Genomic DNA, 23,939 nt, shown 5'->3' with positions numbered 1-23,939 from the left:
TTTGTATTTTAATTTAAACTGGAAAGTATGGATACATCAATTAATTATACATGATTTAATTATATGTATATATTTATTGTTGTTTCTCATAAAATGATCACTCACAAAATAATTTAGAAAGCAATTAAAAATAAAAAAGGGCAACTTGGATACACACGAGGTTGTCACGCAAATGTTATTTTATTACTTCATAAACCCACTAAATAAATTAAATACACACAAAAGTAAAACAGATGTTAAACAGATGTATAATAGTTATTGATATATTACATGGTATGACAATATTGAATCAATTCATTGTCACCTTAATATGGACATAAGAATTAATAGGTGTTAAATTAATAAGAATATGAAGTTAAAGAAGGCTACTTTATGACGTGACGTGGCCAGGGTGTACTTCTACTTCCTGTCTTACACTCGTAACCATTCTCTATATAATTGCTCACATTACTAATTTTTATGTGAAAAGTACGCAACAAACTAAGGCCATAACTAAGATAAAAATCTAGAAAAGTGTTCGGTGGAGTTTCCGAAGCTGACCGTGGCCTTCCCGTGACGTCATTACGCGCATGACGATTCCTCGCTTCTTCGGGCAGGCAGGGCTTACTGTGACAGCTCGACGCCCCATGATGGTGTACATGTCGCGCGTGATGAAACGTGGTTTCATATTTTCCGGCCAGCTCGTCAGGCGGTATTGTGCTGGTGAAGTGGCGGGCTTTTCCTTCAGATACTACGGCACCAGGACGGCTCCGCAAACGACGGGCATGGAGTACCAGGTAATTGCCAAGTAAAACGTGTCTGTCGGCCGGCGTTTGCAACCAGCTGCTACCGTAGGAAGCTAGCGAATCAGTAACACGGGAGAAGTTTGAGACAACAATGTGATTACACTGAAACGTGTCAAATAAAGAGCTGTTCCGTGAGCACTGCTGCTGTCAGCCGAGCTAACTTATCACACAGTTGTTCATTGTTAGTAGCTGGTGGCTGGGTCACAGCGCTGTGGAGAGGAGCGTGGACGAGGCTGACTGTCACTGAACGCTGCCTTATTTCAACACAGGCTGACCGAATGCCAAGACTACGGTGCGCTGACACGTGCTCGGTCGTCTCCTATCGTGGTATAATTTTAATATTTACCCTTGACTACAACGGTCACAGGTGTTGCCTTGTTATAAAATGTATTTAAAAAATAATAGCGGTCTGTTAATGGTAGTAAACCTAATGGTCCAACTTTACGTTTAAGCTGCAAAAGTTATCAGATTCAGTAGATTGTGTGTAGTACTTGTGAGGACTCGGGGTCGATGAAGAATTCCACGGTTCTACTTGTTAACGTTAAAATCAACGTTTTGACAGCTTTTGTTGACACCGTTGATAGTTGTTGATGACACTGCCACGTAGCTCTGCAATGTTTACATTTAGGCGCTGAACACAAATCATTGACCGCGTAAGTACGAATGCCAAGAAAGAGAGGAAAAACGTGACGATGTCAAAGACAAAGTGACAGCTGACACGAAGTAGCTAGTTACACATATCAAGTGCTAATAACACCTTTGTACAAATGCAGAAAAATACATGAATCATATTCAGATGTATTGTAATAACAGTACAAGACTAGTGTTTTTAAGAAAAAATATTTCCAGACATCTTTATTCAGTCCTGTGTTTTATGAGACCTTAAACCCTCGAGAGCAGTGTTGTGTTTTTTATTATTAATGTGGCCCTAATAGCAAAATAACTTTGGAATGATGAGAGATGTAAGTTAGTAACTTTCTGGATAGCATATGTACTTAACACAAATGATCTTCAGGACCTCTTTGTGACACATTTATACTGTCACATCAGTCAAAAATCAGTGCTGTTTTAACTGGGTGAACACTGATGTTTCAGGATTTGGCCTCAGCCCCAGACTCACACAAAAGTATGTATATATTTTTTTAGTCAGAATCTTAATTTTTTCTGTAATTTTTTTGTCCTTTTTCCATGTAACAATAATAATAAGAGATACATTATCGGCCAGCCTATATTTGACTCCTCAGCCCCGGAGAGTGCCTCATACACTTGAGTTGTTTCATATCAAATCTACATCATTAAATATCCCTTAATATATTTTTTAAAAGTATTATTTATTTCATTTTAGACTAAATGGTGACTTTTTGTCTAAAATTGGAAAATACCAGGGTTGTCAACAGGGTTGTCTTGTGTATTTTGCTGCTCTGTTTGTCAACACTACTACTGATTCAAGTGTACTGATACATTATTATTATTAATTATGATGGATTATTATTATTATTATTATATGAAATTAATCCTGTTACTTCCCCAAAGTCTTTTACACCAAAAACAATTCACATCTAACTTAGCAGTATTCTAACAAATGCACCTCATTCCAGACGTGTCTGAGCTCTCTGCGTGTTGCTAGAGCCGTAGTACCCGGGCAGGAAGGAGTGACCACAGATGAACAGCTCAAGTGGCCGTACGGCTAAAATTATCTCCACTCTTTATAGATGCTCTACACACGAGCATGATGTTCCACAACGTGAAATTGACGCTGCATTTTGAAAAGCCTCCTTAAGGACTGTGGGCAGTGGGGAAGGGGTGTAACTGCCTCAACCATATATGTCAAACCCAAGGCCCGCAGGTCCAATCTTGCCCCCACATCAATTTATGTGGCCCAGCAGAGCCTGCCATGCATATGGTTGTCTAATCAATTCCAGTCAAGTGTATGTTTACCATAAACATTAATCACATTAATCACATAAATCTCAAGTGTAAAAACATTTACAAAAGGTAGAAGGCTAATATCTGTTTGTGTTTGAAGGGAAAAACCAGTGTCTTTTGTGTCATGATGCAGTGTCGGTGATGAAGCAGCACAAACAAGGAGATGGGATGTGTGCTAAATTTGGCCTCCAAGAAAAACAGCAAATGGTCAAGAATTAAACAGCAAACTGCAGCTGCAGCAGGCGATGTCCTCTAAATCTACAGCCAATAATGACGCAGCAGTCAAAGCAAAGCACTAGACTGTTAAATACATCCTGTTCCCATACCATAGGTCGCCTCACCAGTTATCAAGCAGTAATCTGATTTGGTTGGAAAATATGAGCGAGTGGGATGATCTAAGTGGCCCAAAATACCCTCTAGAGTACTGCTGAATGAAAATGAAATGCTGAATCTTTGTGTCTTTGCCACAGGATGCAGTGTGCACCCTCAACACCTTACAGACCAATGCCAGTGCACTGGAGCAGGTACGGAGGGAGCGCGGCCACCCTCAGCTGCAGCTCCAGGCCATGCAGGGCTTCTTGGAGAGAGCTGGTCTCACTGTGAGTTGACTCCGTCGGCTGACGTGGTACACAGGTCGTGTTTGTCAAACACAAAGGATGGCGTAAACTGTGCTGTTTTCTGTTTGTTCAGAGTCCTTTGCTCTTATCTAATGTGTTTGTTTTGTGTTTCAAAGGTGGAGGAATTAGATCATCTTAATATTATTCATGTGACTGGAACTAAGGGCAAGGTGAGGCGACAGAAGTTACTCATGTTTGCTGTTGGATTAATTCACTGACCTTTGGTCATTTACTCAAGCTCTGATAAGAATCACTCACCACATTCATCTATGATTTTCATCTGACTTGACTTACCTTTGGTAATTAGATCGCCTTCATACCATTACGTAATCTCTGACATGTAAACATACCTTAGTGTTGTCATTTTTGTTTTGTATTTGTATGTAGGGGTCAACGTGTGCCTTCACTGAGCAGATTCTCAGGGGTTATGGATTCCGCACAGGATTTTACAGGTAAAACTGTTAAATACTAAGAGATGAAACAAAAAGGAGCAAACTCTGCTATTTAAATCGCTAGGCTTAATAATTTAGATTAAGCTATCAGAGCTGATCAAATAAAATCTTATACAGCTTGAACTGAAGATTAAATATAGACACAAAACACTTGTCTTAGAACTTTATGACTTACCCGCCAACATCCTGAAGCAACAAAAGCGTCATGTGAAGCAGTGGTCAGCAGTAGGTGGACAAAGGGCAACAATTGGCCCATCAAATTCCTTCAAGTATTTGTACCGTATTTTCCGGACTATAAGTCGCAGCAGCCAAAGGAAGAAAAAAAGTGTGACTTACAGGAGTAGCAGATAGTAGTACACAAGCCTAGAGTGCCCTCTAGCGGCTGTCGGTGTGGAAAAAAAACAACCTATGACATTATATTTTTTAATATATAAGTCGCAAAAGCAGCCAAAGGATGATAAAACATTGCGACTTATCAGCTACTATCTATTACTATTACACATTGAATTGGCTTAGTGATGTCATTGGAGGTTATACAAACCCAGCTATATCATTGGGTTTGTATAAAAAAAACACTTCCTGTGTCCCAGTTCCATTAAAATGTCAAAGTTCACCTGTATTAAAAAGATATTTTGTATCAATGATCCAAATTTAACAGACATTGAATTCTGTCTGTTAGTTTAAACCATGCAGCCTAAACAAGTATTCTGATGTGTTCTCCAGGCTGTGGTTTTTAAAGCTGTTCTGTTTGTGTGTTTGCAGTTCTCCACACTTGGTTCAAGTAAGAGAGAGGATCAGAATAAATGGGCAGCCCATTGGAAAAGATCTCTTCACTAAATACTTCTGGCAAGTTTATGGGAAGCTGGATGAAACCAAAGTAGGTGAAGTGATGCGTCCTGCTATCAAGCTGCCAACCTGTTGTCATAGTAGAGGCAGCGCAGTGAAACTAATCATGGTTGACTGAACTGATTTTGCTGAGTCATCCTTAATCGTTTCAGTGTAACCATGGACAGTATTTAGAGTTTATCCAACAGACTAAAGCCTGTGTTGTCGGTGCAAGAATTAAATCACAGTAACGTCTTAATATTGGTTCCGCGGTCGAGCGGTTGGCACGCCTGCCTTGCAAGCACAGACTCCTGGTTCTCCTCCATGAGGAACCACCTGTTACTAATGGCGCCCCCTGTGGCAACCTGTGTCAGTTGCAAAAAAAAAAAAAACTGTAAATTTCCCCACTGTGGGACAAAAAAAGGACTCAATTATTATTGTTATTATTATATTGTACAGTTTTAAAACAAAGCCATAACTGTATTTACAATAAAATGAATAACAAATTAAACATTCAATATTTAATTGTAGTACAATAATATGAGATTGTAGTGATTTTGTGATCATTTATTTAATGTTTATGATTATTTTGGTCTTATTTCAGCTGTGTTCCACATAGTAAATGTCCACTAATGTACTGCGTTCACAAGGAAACAGTCTGAAGGTTTTTAGTGATGAAGTATGATCTGATATGTGGACATAAAGTCTGTTCTTCCTGAGAAGGATGGACTAGAAAACAACATGACGGGCAGTGACCTGAAGCTCACGGGTCAGCGCCTCTATGCCCTCTGTCAACTTCCTCTTTCCTGCTTCACTTAACTCATTAACTACTGTAGCTGAAATAAATCAGCTGAGCTTGGGCTTAATCCCTGACGCAGCTGAGAATGGAGGAAAATTAAGAGCGTATCCGTGTGTACTGTGTTCAGTTACAACCAGAAATTGCCGATTTCAGGCAAATTCTGAGATGTCAGTTTAAAAATTGATCCAACTGTGGATCAATGTTCATCAATTTTCCAACCAATGGTTTACCAGTAATCTTCACAACAGAACTGCTGTCGTAACAGTAGGTCTGAGTCTGTGTTTTCATCACAGTCTTCCTGACCTTTGCTCCACAAAATAATATCAACACCAATTCCTCTGCGTATAAAACTTTGAACCACAGCAAGGCCACAGTACATGAAGACAAACTCAAGTCCTGGCAGGGATTTTGATCCTGTAGTTAAGACAGAGTGGCGTTGAATGGGTTTAATGTGCATTGCATGACTCTGCCTGACCCACATGATCCTGACACTCAACCACAGAACAATGTTAAAAGCACAGCTGCTCTTGACCTGTGGAGTAGATAAAACAGACTGTCAAGTTTGGATTTGGAACTATAATTATTAATGATCTGAAAGTGTCAGTCATTTTGGTGCCAATAATGTCTTAAATGTGACTGTTGGAGGTCTCTATGTCTCCTTTTTATTTTCAGCTGTGGAATAGAGGTGTAATTGAATCAGTCTAAATGGTTGACTTCATGTTAGGACGTGACTTTCATGTGACAGTGGTCACTGGTCACAATGCAGCATTTCAGTACAGTTACATGGTGCTGTTTGACATGTGGAATGGCCAGCCCTCCATTCTTGGTGTAGGTTTTAGATTTGTTGTTAAGGACACTCTGTGTGTACATGTTTGTACTGTCACACACCTCAACACCTCAACAGTCCGTTTCATACGCACAGTAGTGCACAGTAAACTAACCAGACTCATAGTCCGGCTTCTGAATGCATATTTGAATTATTCCCATTAACCTCTCTTTTATTTTTACCTTTCACCCCAGGACGCACATGGAGGAGCAATGCCAGCCTACTTCCGTTTTCTTACCATCCTGGCTTTCCATGTGTTTCTCCAAGAAAAGGTTCATCAGCAGCTTTGTCTGTCTCTATATCTATTTATGTGTTATTTATATTTGCTCTGACTGAGAATCTGGGACTCTAAACTAGACAAAGTGACGTTGTTGTTTGTTATTATGGTTTAACACAAGAAAATATAATTTAATCAACACAAGAAATATAATTTAAACTTAATTTAGCTTTTCCATAACCATTTCTCCTCTGTTCCATTTGCAGGTGGATGTAGCTATAATCGAAGTAGGAATTGGTGGAGCCTACGACTGTACTAATATTATAAGGTAATGACGCTTGGTGAGAGCTTTCTTTATTATTCAATTTAAAAACATACTTTTTCTAACAGGGGCGACTAGTTATTTGGTTGGTTCCATGGTGTAGTGGTTAGCATGCCTGCCTCGGGAACAGAGAGTCCTGGGTTTGATTCCCTGAGGAACCACATGTTTGGCACCTGTTAACGGCATATCTGCTGCTAACACAGGAGTTAAAAAAAAAAAACTTAGTTGACACTAACAAATTATACGTAAACATTCTTTTAAGTATAGTTTAATTTACATGATGAAACTATAATAAACCTCCTCCTGGTGCCTTTGTCTGGACAGGAGACCCTGGGTTTGTGGCATCTCCTCTCTGGGTATAGACCATACACAGATTCTTGGAGACACGATCGAAAAGATTGCGTGGCAGAAAGGAGGCATTTTTAAGGTGGGTTTCACACACAACTGACTTGTTAATGGAAAGATTATTTGTAGAGACATTTTTGTTGGTGTGCCCTGGGATTTTTCTAATGTAAAATAAGAGTTGTGGCTCAAAACGGTTGGTGAACACTGGTCCAAACTTACATCCAGAATGTATTATTTAAAGCTGGTTTAGACACTTTATTGTATTTTTAGGTCTTCATCCCTGCTGCGGTACATGATGTATTTTGTGCGTTTTTAAAAATATCTTTTTAATTTCTAGCTGGATGTTCCTGCATACACTGTCAAACAACAAGAAAACGCTCTGGCTGTACTCAAAGAAAGAGCCAAGGAGATAAAAGTAAGTAACTGCACATCCTGATACTGAACATATCATGAAATATTAATAAACTGAATTTCTCAGTCCGACTTTGAATGTACTACAGAGGGACATTATTATTATTATTATTTCTGTTATTGTTGGGGGCAGTCAAAACGAATGCTTTACCCACAATAATTAATTAGTGAAGTTATGTTAAAGAAAGGTTAATGTGTTTTCAATGACCACACTGTGAATCCAACATTTTTAAGTATTAACTTTTGTTCTGCCTAGTTAGAAGAGCAGTTATAGAACCTGTTCCTTCCATTGTAAACCATAAGTCCAGCTTGGAGATCACTAATACAGAACTGAAACTCACAACAGTTATATTTCTGTTTCTGTATCCTGTGTCAGCCTGTGACTTCAGTGTTAACAAACATCAGTGAAACCAGGCAGTCTCTTTGGTTTTTTTTCCCTCAAACGTAGACATTTGTTGTGCACTCTGACCATTTTTTGTTGTTGCTGTACCAGTGCCCGCTGTGGTTGTGTCCAGAACTGCAGGACTATAAGACAGAGGGTGAACCTTTACACCTGGGACTGGCCGGTGCTCACCAGTGCTCCAACGCCTCGCTGGCTCTCCAGCTGAGTCACAGCTGGCTGCAGAGGAGATGTTCATCAGGTGGGTTTTTTATTTTGTATTTAAGGAAATACAAATGGCAATTACACCATAGAGGCCTCGTTGGCGCAGTAGGCAGCGCGTCAGTCTCATAATCTGAAGGTCGTGAGTTCGAGCCTCACACGGGGCAACAACATTTTCCCTTTGGGATCGATAAAGGATTCATCATCTGTCAATAAAGTTGATCCATATAAAAACCTAACAGCTAACAAACAAAGAGGTTCTCAGTGCTACAATATAACATGTCACAGTCTAGCATATGTATGTGTACATGTATACACATATATATTTATAGTATATATGAGAGAGAGAGAGAATTGAATGAAACTTGTAAATGTATTTGTCTAACAACATTTCCTCTCTCAGCTACCACTGGTTCTTCATCCATCACTGGTGAGAACACCCCTGGTACGCAGCAGGCTGCAACCATCAAGCTCAGCCCTGTCATGGTCAAAGGTGAGTCAGTGTAGCAAACATTTTTAGTTTGATGGACGGAGCTCATGTAACACATCACTGTGTTTTATATATATATATATATATAATTTTTTTTTTTTTTATATGCGTATTGTCGATACCAGGGCTGGCAGATACGGCAGATACAGACTGGCCTGGCAGGACCCAGACCCTCAAACACGGAGCAGTCACCTACTTCCTGGATGGGGCCCACACGATGCGCAGCATGCAGGCCTGTGTCGAGTGGTTTAAAGAGACCGCAGCACAGCATGAGAGTAAAGCAAAGTAAATCTCACCTCACCTGCACCAGAATTTATTGTACTTTTTTGTTCACAGTAACTTTAATAGTAAAATATGGATATAAATATATATAAAGATCTGTGATGGTTGTTTTCCCCTCAAAGTCAAGTTATTGGTAAGCTGACAAGTGAACAAAAAGGGCCCCAGAGTGGATCCCTGTTACACCCCACTTCTACCTGGATCTGTCCTTCAGACAGCACACTTAACCTCGGCTAGATTAAAAGGCCAAAGGGGCAACATCAGGCCCTCGGGCCGTAGTTTGCCCATGCCTGCCGTGGAGTCACATGTTGTCTGGTTTCTGTGTTGCAGTGGACCTGTCGCCAGAGTTTTGCTTTTCAACGCCACAGGAGAGAGAGATTCAGCAGCCATGCTCAAACTACTGGTGGTAAGAGCAACTGTTGACTCTCAGAAGATGAAGATGAGGAAGATGATGTGGTTAAATCAGTATTTTAGAAACACTTGAATCGGTTCTAGAACCTGTTAGTGGCCATTCAAGATGAAGAGTAACAGCTGTGAGATAGAGTGAACAGCACTTAATATCATGCCACGTGCACAAAAGCAAAGGCATTAATCTAGAGGCACAGAGCTGCCCTCTGCTGGATTACAGAGGAACTGTAAAGTGTTGGGGGAATGTTTCAAAATTCAAGTCAGATAATGGAGTGAATTTGAAGGTGGTGGTGGTGCAGGGGTGACCCCTGACCTTTTCATTTTATAGCTAGACTACAGTTGATATTGATTGTACATTTTAAAGCTAGTAGATGAATACAGAGTACGTGATAACTTCAGATTGATTTTTTGTTTTTTTAAAGCCTTGTCATTTTGACTTTGCCGTCTTCTGTCCAAACATTGCTGAAGCTGTCACGTCAGGTACTGCAGGTAAGTGCATGTTATATGATTTTTATTATTTCTTTTGTTAAATAATTGTTTTAATCTACACCAACAATCCACAACAATCTGTTTTTTAGTTGTTGTTTTTTCTTCCTACTTTTTACAAACAGTATGATGGCGGACATTTGGACCATTCTGCTGTGATACATGTTGCTTTATCAAACATAAAGCTTAAACTTGTGTAACGTTTTGGTCTAAAAACAAAACCCTGAATGTTGCAATTTTTGAAGAGCAACCTCTGTCTCCCCCTGCTGTTAGATTAAAGTTTTACACTAGTCCCTTTTTAAGTACCACGTAGTTTTCCAAGCTTCTTCCAAATACTAAATAATCCTGTGCCTTCAGACCAGCAGAACTTTAACGTGTCAGTGGAGAACATGCTGACCCGTTGTCTGGACAATGAGAGGAGTTGGTGTCTCCACCACAGCAAGGACGACCTGCAGCTGCTCATAGAAGACTCTCTGTCCCTGGTCCCACAGAAGAAAGCCGACACGCTGGTGTTCCCCTGCATTCTTAGTGCCCTGCAGTGGATCAGCCAGGGCAGGGACTCGGTTCTGGCCAGCTCGGACAAAAGAGTCTTAAAAGTGAAACCCAGCATCATGGTCAAAGCCGCTCCGCTGCGCTCTGCAACCGAGATCCACGTCCTGATCACAGGAAGTCTCCACCTGGTGGGAGGGGCGCTCAGACACCTGGACCCCGTCTTCTCTGAGTAGCTTCTCCAGTGGATTCTGAAGGCTGGAAAAATAAATGGCTGCTCCTCATCCTGGCCTGTAGAGGTCACAGTCGGACAGAGACGGCAGGTGTTTACTTGAAAAGCTGAACTCGGCCGTTTTTCTTGTCATTCTCTTCGACAGTAGACGCTGCTCAGAGGTAGTTGATGTGGACTAGAGCTGTCACTGTTTAAATAACCTTTTTTTTTGTGGTCAACCATGTATTTGAACCTGTTCTTCTGCCGCACGCACTACTACACAAACTAATTCCTCACATTTGGGTATTGTAATTTTGTTATTGAAGGCTTTCCTTGCAGGCCTGTGGCAAAGTGTCTGCTAAACCGTAGGTGCTGATGTGAGTGTGACGCCACGTGATATAGAGCAGTTTAAATGTCCCTGTCACTGTGAGCCTCAAACTGAAGGTTCTTCTGGGCCACATGTCCAGATCACAGGTTCTCCTCAGGATCAACACAGAGACAAATGACTGTTCACACTGTCATTCACACCATCAATCAGTGACTTTCGCTGGACAATGGGGGGAAGAAGAAAAACGAACCTTAAAACTCCACACAGTGACACAGTCCCTTTAACCAGGACCAACTGTGACCCACTGTCACTGTGTGGCTCTTTATAGACTGCATCTGTCAGACCACATATCTCATCGTCTGCTGTGCTCAACCCAAAATAGTGTTCAGGAGGGCTGTAACCGTGCACACAGTAAACTCCCATCATCCTCTGCCCTCACAGACCTGATAACATTAATAATCACACCTGTCCAGAGCACAGTCTGCTGTAGGCGGTGCCTCACTTGGTGTTTGATTAAACAGTGACAGCTCCAGTGTGGACCAGGGCACCTACAGCTAACCCCCGTCCCACCCCCCGTGCCCCACCTCACAGTTGGCACACTGATGTGTGCAGCTCATGTCTCACACAAGGCCTTGTGTGTTGAGATCAGTCACAGCCATTCATGGAAACGAGGGAAGGACATAGTTGCAGTTAATTGAAAATCTTGAGTCTTAATTTACTCGGACTTTTGTGCATATGTTTACATTGTCAGCTGTGACCTCACAGCTGAAGGTTTTTGTTTGTTTTGTTTTTCTTATCCAACCACACAGCAGTGTGGGACCACGGCTAGGTTAGAGGTGGTCTCTGTGTGGGAAGCCAACACTAACAGATTATCATCTGCCAGCTGTTCTTTATATCACAGCCACATACAGTAACACTAGTGAGACACACTGGTGCTATACAGTGTTTGAAGTGATGAGTGGTCAGATCAGTGCCAGTAATACCTCACACTATCACTTGGACTTGAAAATAAAATTAAAAAAAAAAAATATTTATGTGGCTTCTGGTACACTGTGATAGGACACTGTGATGTCTGTCTGTGGGCTGTAAACAGTACCTGGTACATGTGGTTTGTAGTGTGACATCAGTGACTGGGTGGAATAATGGATTATTATGTGATTAATGCTGGAGTGAGTCCAGCATTTATGTTCAAAATCCTTTGGACTGACAGAAGTTTTTTTTCTTCTAATTGCGTACAGTACATGGTAGTGATGCAGTCATCGCTGACTCAGCTGTTTTTGTTTTCTGGGCCTGTACATAGAGAGACCTGGTCAGATGGACTGGCTGTGATTGACATGTCTCTGATCTACTGCTTTGTTCGCAGACCTGTCTGTGATTGGTTCATAACTATTGAAGTGTTACTTTAAACAATCACAGGAGTGAAAGTAATGCAGGAAATAATTTTGCAGTTACAGCAACGAGGTGACTGGATTGTTCTGTGTGACAGAATACATTGGATATGAGAAGACTACTCTAGTAGTCAAATTGATAGTCATGTTTTAGGGGATTTTTGTAACTTGTACAAATTATATAAAATTAACGGAAAAATACTTCACGGACATTCAGAATAAACAAACAGCTTGTCTTAAAGTACTATATTTTATTAAAGTTTTTCTAAAACCATTGCTTGGCACTTGAGTACTCAGACTTTGTTGTTTCTATAAATTGTGTATCCTGAGCTCTGATTGGACGGACACACCTGTCTGTCAACACCCGTCATGCTCTTAATGTTGCAATTAAAAGCAAGTGACGAGTGCATTAATAATAAAAAAATGGGGGAAAAAAGTCTTTATTTATGAAAGAACAACAAAGCTGGTACTCCAGAAAACTTCCATCAAAGAATCTTTTTTTCCTAGAATGCTGGAGGATGTTCTGCTTCTTTACCAAGAAATCAAGTTTTTGTTAAATGTTTGTCCAGTTTTGGGAAAAGCAAAGGGTTTTTTATTGATTTATAATCTTTGTTAATGCAAAAATGGCATAAACTTTCACATTTTTGTTAAAAATTTAGTTTAACAGACTGGTCAAACAAAATGTAACAGCTTAAAACTGGACATTTAATGATAAAACTGGTCAAAGCAGATGTTTTAGTTAAATTAAAATCAGACACCATTAGAAATCTTTAATGTCTGACTTGGAACTTTTTGACTAACTCTCGTCATGTTAAACAGCCTTAAAAACAGTTATTCCTTTTTTTTAAAATGATACTTATTAAAAATAACGCCATCAAATGGTGCCATGTTCCTCATTACATTTTTAACTGTTGACTTTGTTAGTTTAAACAGATATAAACACTTGACCTGTTGTGTAACATCAGATATGGTTGTTTCCACTGGGATTTTGAACAGATGTTTTACCTGTGATTGAATGTTATCCATACAATATTCATTATAGTAAAAAAAAATCCACATTGTCTCAAAATTCTAATGGACCTGAAACCTTGAATTTCACAAAATAATATTAAAAAAAATGATTTTCTTCTTATTCTTTGATGAAACTACACTAATGATATTAAAGATGGAGAAATGATTGAAAATATTGTCATTAACAAAGGGTTAAATACATACTTTGTTTACTTTTAACCTATTTGCCTTTGTAAAGGAAAAAAACAACCTTTTTTTAAATGTTATTACTTGAATATAATTAAAGTCAAATAATAAAACATATTGGCTGTGCATTTTGCTTTTATTATAATATTCAGAACCAGAGTTCAAAGTTAATATTAATATTTTCTCAGTTGTTTTTTTAAATTATTTATTTGATTTGTATTTTTATTTCCATCCAAGGCTTTGACTTTTCAATAGTTGTTTCTGCATTAAGGGGGCGCTCTCAGGCAACTGACCCATGTTTGGGGTCTTTCACCTACATCAACATTGGATTATATACCACTTGACAATTTTTAATTTAACACCGTTTGTTTGGGGTTTTCCATTTAACACAAATAAACTGTGTGATGGTTGCAGTGACTGAACTGTGTAGGCCAGGCTCCACTGTTGTCACTAATAATAGACCTACTGGCCTACTGACAATGCTGTCTGTCTCGTTTGCTTTCCATTTCTCATTTACTTCTGTTTACATTTAAATGAGGAGACGATCAAACACTGGATTAACATTCCGGTTTTCAGTTTTGTAAATGTTTGAGATCTTTTTGTTAAGAGCAGTAGATTGTGGAAAGTAGGAAGAACTAATGACTAATGTTGACTTTGTATTGTAATTGAATATACAATCCAATAATCATAATTAGATCATAATTCGATTACAATAGTTATATGTATATATTTAACTATTAACTTTTTGCCGATATCCGATATGGTGATATTTTTCGAACATCTAATTTCCGATACTTATATCAACCAATAACTAATATTTATTTGTTTATCTGTACTAACCACTGTAGGAGTTGCTGGCACCAGCATTCTTTATACAACCCCCTGATTATTATAAATAATAAATGAATGAAATGAGCTGCAATGCTGCCATCTGGTGACTTATACAGCCGTTTATCCCCAAAACTATTTTTAGGTCACATATAAAGCATTGCGTTACGGGGTTTTCATTATCGGAAGTTTATTATTACATAATTATGCTAATATCGGGCCGATTTATCGTACATCCCCGGTTAGTACATTTCTACAGATTCCCCCAGAATGATTGCTCACTGCTTCGGTTAGTGCCTTTCTACATATTCCCCCAGAATGATTGCTCACTGCTTATCTTCCCCCTTAAAAACGCACACACAGTTCTTCAGCAGTTGGGAAGTTTCACATGCCTCATATAAACAGAGTCTGCTGAAGCAGGGCAACATTTTTCCATGACTACAGTCTTTTCCTACTGTCTACTTACTGAATCAACCATAGTGAAATGATTTGTCAACAGAAGAAATACATTCCTCACTTCAGCAATTATCCACTAGGAGGCTCTTAACATATTTCCTTCCATTAAATCCAGGTGACTATTTGGCAGGGCAGCATACATGAAGGGGGTGTGGCAGCAATCTTCATACTTCTTGAGGTAAACAATAACATAATAAAATAAAATCAGCTTAGCTCTACATCTTTTTTCTGCTATTTGTAATTTTGGTCTTGGAAACAATCCACACACCCACCGTTGAACCCCAAACTTAATTGATAAAATATTGGTTTTTATTTGGCACACAGGAGAATCACACAGTTCAAGTTCAATATTTGGAGTTTTTTTTGTAAATATAAAAGAAAGGTTTAGACTTACATTAAGAATGATGGAATGACATATGCCCCTCAGTGGTCCATTTGACCCCAGTAGCCACAGAAACTGCCGTCCATGGATCTGACTTTCAGTCACTAATTCCAAAGTTTTATAACAACATCAAACAGAAAGAACGTGTCCTCAGTGTCTTCTGCTCTGGGTAAACACTGAGAGCATGTTTGTTTTTCTCCTCAACCCTTGATGACACAGGCAGAAAGACAAAGAACAATGTGTATTTGTAACTGAAACGCACTGACAGGCAGCTAAGACTTTGGGCCACATGGTGGAACGATGGTTAGTGCTCTCGCCTAACAACAAACCCTGGGTTCAACTCATGTTCTCATGTTCTCTACATGCTAAACCGATCACAGTAAATGGACTGCAGGTATGAATGAAAGTGTGAGTGGCACTGTGATGGACTGGTCATCTGTCCAGGGTGGACCACATCGTCCCCCCGATGACTTCTGGGAGCAGCTCCAGCTCCCTCTCTCCCCCACCCCCTTCCCATGTCCCTGAAAAAGGATTAAGTGGTGGTTGATGAATAAATAGATGCATGGAAGACTTGACTGCTTTGAGAATTGAGTTACCCCGAAGACGATCTCATGAAATGAAACAAAAAGGTCATGACCCCAAGGAGGGAAGGAATCAGAGGACAGAGCTGCAGGAAGACACCGTGCAGGAGAAGATATTTTTTGTTTTATTTTCTTATATTCTCGTTCCCGTTTTTGAACGACTGGAGGAATCACACCCTGTCACAAAAGAACTCTGACTTTTGATCCAGTTTATTTGGCATTTTGTCCATGCACTGTATACACAACAACAAAACGTAGCCTCTCTATTTAGCCCATGTGTAGCACAGAGACAGTGAGCTACTCTCCACTGCACCCAGGAAGCAGGGGAGGGTTGGGTGCTTCCTCAACAGACCACAGACCTGTCAGCACTAGCCAACAGCAATCCTCCAATCACGAGCCTGAGTCTCTAACCACTAGGCCACAGGTTTGATGACGACCACATCAGCCTGGTCCAGTCCAGGATATTAAACAACATTCAGTGGAACATAACAGGTTACTACGCACCATACAGCTTCGTCTGTTATCTTATCTTAACACTGGGACACACACACATACACAGTGCTAGTTTTGCTGTACTTGTGAGGACAGTGTTTTTGGCCAAATACCACTGTTGTGTTGACACTTTGTCCTTGTGAGACATATTGTAGGTCGCCATTCCACGACAGGATATTTTGAGGTTCAATATTGAATTTGCAGTCCGTATTGGGATTAGAATTAGGATCAAATTACAGTAGATTTAGGCTAAGCATAATGACAAGTCATATGTTTGTAATAGGCCATGATGAGGTAACCTGTGTGTGTATTTGTGTGTGTAGATGTGGGTGTGTGTTCCGCAGTGTCATCAGATCCCAGTAGGGTGTGGCTGTGGCGGTAAATGATCCATCATTGTACCGTGGTGGAAAGCCCTCGGGAAGTGATGTTCTATCTGCATTGCTGGAGTCAAACATCGCTTTGACTGAAAAAACTCAAAACCATAATAATATAATGCTTTTCCCTTTACACGCTGTCACACTGACGTAAATGCACATTTCCCTTCTCTACAAGCAGCATTAGTCAGCTCACAGTCGCACAAAGTGAGAGGTCGTAACTGTAGCTGTGCTTCCTGTTGCCTTTGTGGCGAACACAGGTGATGGATAAGTGTAGTTAGCTAAATGTAAACAATAATGAACATTCTATAGCCGCCGAATATTTTTAAATACGATACTATCAAATTAAGCTTAATGTTAATTCACTCATAGTTAAACGTTAAATTTTAGTAGCATGTTCCTGGACTTTTATTTTGAAAGCAAATTACCGGATGCAGTAAATAGGCACTGCCCTGCCACTTGACGAGTGTTCGTAAATGCGTGTGTTGTCGCAGTTTCAACAGTCTGCTTTGTGAGCAGCAACGGTAGCAGACGTCAGACCACGAAAAGACAGAATTGCAGCCATGGCGCAGGGTCTGAAGGATAGATTTGACCGGTTTCTTCACGAGAAAAATCTGATGACTGATGTTTTGGCCAAAATCGAGACGAGAACTGGAGTCAACAGGACGTACATCGCTTTGGGTGAGTCAGAAAGAGAGAGAAAAGAGGAAGCGGGGTAGACGGAGGAAAGGAACAGAAAACGAGGTGAAAAGAAAATGTCGATGAAGATGAAGATGGTAATCGGTAGTACCGGGAAAAGGCAGCTCATCAGAGGCCTCACACTCGCCGTTACTACACTGTCGCTCCCATTTTAAACATGGAACAACAGAAAGTTGCACTTACGAGTGCTTAAGAGTGTGACGTCATAACGGTGTGTGTGATATGACATATGTATCATGATGTGTTTGCAGCTATCATCGCCGTCATCGCTGTGTACCTGGTCATCGGTTACGGAGCCTCCCTTCTCTGTAATCTTATCGGCTTCTTGTACCCTGCCTACATATCGTAAGAACCACACACACACACACACACACACACACACACACACACACACACACTCTACCCATTACCTCTTTAATCAACGGAACCATCGCAGTACATTTCTAATCTTTATCCTTACCTGTTAGAAAGAACCCTCCGAGGTAACTAAGTCCGTGAACTAACTCCTCTCACCCATACAACACATTAGATTTACATATAACATATGAACAATACATTTTTTTATCTGTTTCATCACAGAATAGGTGTAAATTAAAATTAAATTAATTAAATTATTCAATGAATAATTGAATGATTAGTTGTGGAATAATCACAATGAATGCGGTTAGACTTGATGAAGCTGTTGACCTCTACAGTTTAGTACAGTCGGCTTGTCTTCTCTTATGTTGAAACCCTAGCCAACACATTATATTTTAAGCTCGATCTGACTTAATGTAAAATTCTACCCGCAGTATGCGCAAATGACAACCCGTGTATGGACTGTGTATTGGAGCAACAGGAAGTGGTTGGAAGTTTGAATTTCTGGCGCTGTGTTTGAGCTGCTCCAAACTCACTGTGGCAATGGATCGAAAGCAGAGAACAAATTTCACTGTGTGACAATTAATGACGATGAATCACTTTGACTTTAATTGTTTTTCATGTGACTTTATCACCACGTGTATCAGCAGTCCTTCAATTGTGTGTCAACATCTACAATGTTTGTTGAGCGTCACCTTCTTCTCTGTCTGTATCTGACAGTCCTGTGGCACCTTAGCTTGATCAGCTGTTCCATCTGGACCCAGAGCTAACCAGTCCATGCTCAGCCAAGATGATTCTGTACACTATACAGCACACGCCCCCTGGTTGGACCACGTTAGGTTCCCTCTTGGATCTTACAAATTACCTTTATATATTTGGACTGTCGGAAATAATGCATTATCAATCGCATTAATTAATTTGAGACATTTTGCATTTTAAGGCATGGGCACAAAGATTATGAGTTATTAATTAATCAAAGGAAAACAATAGGAAGGAAGGAACTTATGTGAGGCTACATGAGGATGAAAAATGTATTTCTACATTTGTCAGTGGGTAAAAATGAGACAAAAAAGCCGAAACAGACAAAGTCCAATCAGCACTAAATTCATCATGTTAGCCAGAGGAACAGTAAAGGACGAGAGCGAATCAGAGGTGGGTTCGTTGCTTCGAGGGCGGGACATGTAAATGGGAGAGAACACAGCTAATGTTTGTCCTGTTGTAAAATCAACAGAAGACAGGAACATAGTCTGATGGAAACAATACTGCAGCTCTCTGCTCTCACTCTGCTTTCTCCCTCTTTCCTCTTTTCCTTTGTCTATGTATCTCTCTCTCTCTCTCTCTCTCTCTCTCTGTCTCTCTCTGCCCCTCTCTAATTGAAGCTACATTGCGTTTATTCTGAGAAAAAAAATTCTACTAAAAAATATACTACTACTGTATATATGTACATATATACCGTATATATGTTTTTTATTTGGCTGAGACACACACACACATAAAAGCCACCACACACACACACACACACCCCACACAACAGGCTGAGTAGTGTCGTTAAAAAAAACTTGCTTGAACATGTTTAAACTACTAATACCACATGAAGTAACAGTGACAAAGTATTCTCCAAGTAACTGTTATTCTCATACTCAGATATTTTCCAGATTATTTTCTCAATATATTTGATCCATTTTACAGTTTGTGTATCATATCCAAATTCTTTAGAAACCAAAGAAAGTAAAACAGTTGAATGTGATTTTTTTTTTTTTTACACAAATGGAAACGGGAACCTTTAAACTAAGGAAATGAATGTATCAGTTTAAACGAAACTATTTTTAATAGAGTCTGCGTTTTTTTTTAAGCTTATTCGATTGTTTCTCTGGGATCATTGGTTGAGGTTGTCCTGAATACAGCTTTATTCCCAGTCTCCTGCCCAATGAGGATCTCATGACTCCACAGACACCAGTGACTTCACAGATAATGTCTGCTGTTGATCAAATGTTTTTAAGCCTCTTGAAAGAGTCCTTCTTTTATAAATCTTAATACGCCAAAAATCTTTATCTCTAAATCAGGCTTCTTCAATTCAATGCTGAATTTTGTCCTGTAATTACTGGGACTGCATGCATTAGTTATGATATGAAACACTCAACATGAACTAACATCAGTGGTTCCTCAGTCCCTGGTAGAGAGGACAGTTAGAACAGTATCTGGGTCTGCTATCAGAACCTTGCTCTTATTTTTACAGCTTAGTGAATATAACAGTAAAAAATACAGTCAGAAACCAACAGGAACCTGTCATACTTCATTCCTCCACTGGGGGCAGCAGTTTATTTCTCTCAGATGATGTTGTTTTCGCTCCTTCCAGGATTAAAGCCATTGAAAGTGCCACCAAAGAGGACGATACCAAGTGGCTGACCTACTGGGTGGTCTATGGACTCTTCAGTGTAGCAGAGTTCTTCGCTGACATCTTCCTGTCCTGGTTCCCATTCTACTATATTGGCAAGGTAATGGCTGTGCTGTGGTCTGTGCTGTGGTCTGTGCTATGGTCTGTGGTGGACTGGTCAGAACAAAATCATATTTATATTTTCAAAAACCTGTCTACGTGCAGGAAATTTACTACTACTGTACGTTTACTACATCTACAATAGTTTGACTGACAGTACTACAGTACTACACTCACTCTATACTTCTTATTTTCTCTCTTTTGTTTTCTACATACCATTGTTAGAAGAGTGAGAGACTGTACTGGAAATTACTGAAACTCGTATCTTCACCGAAATGCGTCAGGGAAACATCACTGATTTTAAAAAACCGAGGGAGAAATCGCCTTATTTTGCATGGACTAACATGCAAACTAGGTCACTCCCTGTAAGCAGCCCTCACTGTAACCTGTGGATGGTCGTGTACTGTTCTTATCAAATATAAAAACATACACTGATGGTCAGACTGTAGTAGAAGCTGTGTTTTTGTGGGACATAAACACTTTACTGTATTTTATTATAAATGTTCACTGTTTTAAAATGTGTCATATAAGAAGATGGAGGTTTGAAATATAAAGGGATCCATGTGCAGCTCTGTTGTTGTTACCTGTTCAGTTCCCTGAGGGTGAAACTCCACCCCTGCTGTGTTCACTGGAGAGCCAACACCTTCCTGCAGCTGCTGTGTGTTTAAGTCAACATGTGGAGGGTGGTGCTCACTCCTCTGTTGATAAAGAATATCTGTGTGTTGACTGGAGGCTCAGCCACAGACAGCACTGACCTCGGCCTGAGTTTGTATTTAACTGTGGGCCACTCAGAGGAGTATACACTGACCTGTGTCATAGGACCCGGTGGTAGATGACAGGTCGGTGGAGGTTGGGGGTTCGATCCCTTACCTGGTGTGATTACACATTCAGATTATTTTCTTACCGTTTGCAGGTTGAGGCATAAACTGAAATGAACCAATGAGAGAAATCTGAAAGGGAAGATCCAAGAATTTTTAGTTGTTACATGCACAATCGTGTACAGTAACAGTTGCTTTATATAGATGTACACTATGTGTGTGTATTTATCTAGGCACAAATATTGTTCTTGTGATGACGTTTCTGTTTTTTTTCCCCCAGTGTGCTTTCTTGGTGTGGTGCATGGCACCGACTCCTACCAATGGATCCGTCCTAATTTATAACCGCATCATTCGACCGTTTTTCCTCAAAAATGAAGCCAAGATAGATGATGTGGTGAAGAACCTCAAGGACAAGGCTTCAGATGCTGCTGACAAGATCAAGGATGAGGGTGAGTCAGTTAAAAACTGTTAAAGAGTAAAACGTGTCCAAATGAACACATTTCTATCATCAAAGTTAATGATGTATAAAATCATCCTTACAGTAAAGTATATATCATATTGACAGCAAACAGAACCAAATGTGATAAATTACATGTGACTTACTGATCAGATCTGGTCCATTAAGTAATTGCCTTATGATAAAAGTCCATACCGCTATAGAGCTGATGTTGACTATAGATTATAAATACCAGAGGGTTTTTTTTAAAGCTGCCACTAAATAGCAGTTTTACCAGATCAATGTTCAATGTGTTTAACCAATGTTTTAGTTTCCAAAAAATTCCAAAAGTCCAAAAATGTTGATATCAAGAAATAATCCCAGAACAAAAAGACAAAAATGTAGTTTCAAGACAAATGGGACATTTATTTTTGTGGTTCAAGGAGACCACTGTAAAGTTTGAATCTTTAATTTAAATATGTTCTTTTTACATGATAGATTTGAGGGGATTTGTGTTAAAACACAGCCCAGTTATAGATAATAAACATCACCACATGACTAACATTAACTAAATGTTAAATATGTTGGTGTCCGTGTGCTTTTTTCCTCCACTAGAGGGAGAAATACTGCAACATCAAGTTAAAGAGATAAACAAAACTAGTATAAAATGTCTCATGCCTTTCCACAAAATAACATTGCTAAACAAAATGGTTGATAACTTTTTTTTAAAGGTTAAATCTTTGCTCAAAGCGTTTGTTGTTAAAATGTGAATATTAAAGACGGTGGTCAGGCGTTAATGTGAGGATTTCTCTTCTCTGAGCATTCACTGTTTTACAGCATAAAAACGTGTTTGTGTGATTTCTCCACAGCCAAAAGAGCCACAGCCAACATTATGTTCGAGGAAAAGAAGAGCACCTAGGCAGACTATCCACTGTCTCTCCCCTCTGAAGCTGAAACTGGTCCAAAGGAAATGTTGCCTTTGTTTTGTCTGTTTTATGATGATGCTCTGCTCAGTTTAACCTGGTCCTCAGGGCCAGTCTTTAGGTATTTTATCAAATCATGCATCAAACAGGAAGCCATTTCCAAATGTCATTTTACTTTTTAACTGTGCCTTGTGGAGAGCTGTCGAAGAATTATGTGGTGAACCCTAATGTTCCTATAACCGAATAAAAGGAAACCTGCTCCTATTGTTCCTCTGACTGACTATTTAATATTCTTTTATCACAAGGGTGAACCCATCTCAACAGGCTTCTTTAGATTAGCTAGACGTTACATGTTTATCAACACTTAGTTTCTTGTCATTATTTTTGCTTTTGTCCTTTTTTTCTGTAAGATAAAGTGTCAGTTTTCATGATGATAAAATTAGGTGTTGATTGAAGGTTTTTTGAAGTCACAGATCAGTGTTTGCCAAAGTGAGGGGTGCCCCCCCTTTAGGTACATCAATTAATTGTTATCATTTATGTGTGACAGTGTTGGAAAAACTGCAATAAGTTTTATTTTTTTTATTTTTTTTTCAACAAGAATAGCCATTTTAGTTAGAACATTTTCAACAAAATTCAGTGGAGATAGTAATACCAATAGCTCTGAATACTGTATGTCCATGTGAAGGCGCTCAGCAATAGTCCTGTCCACAAGACGGGGCGTTGCCTGAAAAGTTTGAGAATCGCTAGAGTAGGTCATGATTTTGGAAGATTTAAATATTTGAAACAAGTGACATTTAATTATGAAAAAGTAAAAATGTTTTAGCATGCATCATTTTGATATAACAACAATCAATGTGTGGATTGTATTACATTTCTTAAAGTAAATGCATGGTTTGATGTTCTATGTAATTCAATAAAGTTGGTAGCTAAAAAAACATTTTAATTCTTTGACATGAATCATCACAAAAATGATCTATTGGAAACAGGATATGAGGTAAGTGGGGTCAGAGGTTGCCCTTGAAATTCTGGAAACGGTAAAGTACGGTATTGATTTTCACTCCTTGAGTGTGAGATGTAGAGCTTGGCTTCATATACATCACACTTTCCTTTTAAGCTAAGCTCACTCTATTTGAAACCATTTGAAAATCCTTTTTGTCCGAGTGAACCTTTAAATTGATATTAAAATAACTCCCTAAAACCCAAAAAGTGAAAAGGATAAAAAATTCAAATTAAATTAATCAAAATCAGAAACGTTTTTGCAGTCATCCAGGTTACAATTCAATATCAGCACATGAATGTTCTACAAAAGTATTGTCAAACGTAATGATTTTTACACTTGAAGTTACTAAAGAACATTTGTATAAAGAACAATTGTATAATTCAGAATCAGCTGTTTGTCGCAGATCATCTAATGTGATTGTCTATTCATATATTCAATTAATAACCACCGTCGACGCTCAGCTTTATTGGTTTCTATAATGCAGTTTAAAATAGATTTTTTTTTTCTCAGCGGTATGGTGTGTTTAGCGGCGACATCTAGAGGTAAACTACAGGCAGTTACGTAGAGTTTACTTGACATCTAGAGGTAAGCTACAGGCAGTTACGTAGAGTTTACTTGAAAATATACCTGGATCTGAAATTAACTTTTGTTTTACAGACCAGCAACTGCCACTGTTCTGCTTTAACTCTATGACAGT

The 23,939-nt window shown here is 39.3% G+C and overlaps 2 protein-coding genes and 1 non-coding gene across 3 annotated transcripts; all 3 read left to right on the top strand.

Moving 5' to 3' along the window:
• The first annotated feature begins 542 nt into the window (after positions 1 to 542).
• On the top strand, positions 543 to 13,517 carry fpgs (folylpolyglutamate synthase). Its single transcript, XM_025061986.1, has 15 exons — positions 543 to 776; positions 3,182 to 3,310; positions 3,445 to 3,498; positions 3,716 to 3,780; positions 4,543 to 4,657; positions 6,425 to 6,502; positions 6,714 to 6,775; positions 7,094 to 7,196; positions 7,452 to 7,529; positions 8,019 to 8,166; positions 8,530 to 8,619; positions 8,751 to 8,901; positions 9,226 to 9,301; positions 9,726 to 9,792; positions 10,147 to 13,517. The coding sequence occupies exons 1-15, from the start codon at positions 570 to 572 to the stop codon at positions 10,512 to 10,514; spliced, it is 1,791 nt and encodes a 596-aa protein (XP_024917754.1). The 5' UTR covers positions 543 to 569; the 3' UTR covers positions 10,515 to 13,517.
• On the top strand, positions 8,221 to 8,293 carry trnam-cau (transfer RNA methionine (anticodon CAU)). The gene has a single exon. It is a non-coding gene; the product is annotated as a tRNA-Met (tRNA).
• Positions 13,518 to 16,980: 3,463 nt separating the features above from the next.
• reep5 (receptor accessory protein 5) lies at positions 16,981 to 23,177 on the top strand. The gene is made up of 5 exons (XM_008325444.3): positions 16,981 to 17,196; positions 17,466 to 17,559; positions 19,928 to 20,066; positions 21,164 to 21,332; positions 22,189 to 23,177. Exons 1-5 carry the CDS (start codon positions 17,079 to 17,081, stop codon positions 22,236 to 22,238), a joined length of 570 nt encoding a protein of 189 aa, XP_008323666.1. The 5' UTR covers positions 16,981 to 17,078; the 3' UTR covers positions 22,239 to 23,177.
• The last annotated feature ends 762 nt before the right edge of the window (positions 23,178 to 23,939 follow it).

Source organism: Cynoglossus semilaevis, chromosome 14 (genome assembly GCF_000523025.1).
Source record: "Cynoglossus semilaevis isolate Cse_v1.0 chromosome 14, Cse_v1.0, whole genome shotgun sequence".
NCBI lineage: Eukaryota > Metazoa > Chordata > Actinopteri > Pleuronectiformes > Cynoglossidae > Cynoglossus > Cynoglossus semilaevis.
Note: the sequence above shows the minus strand (reverse complement) of the source record. Positions and strands in the feature narration are given on the sequence as shown.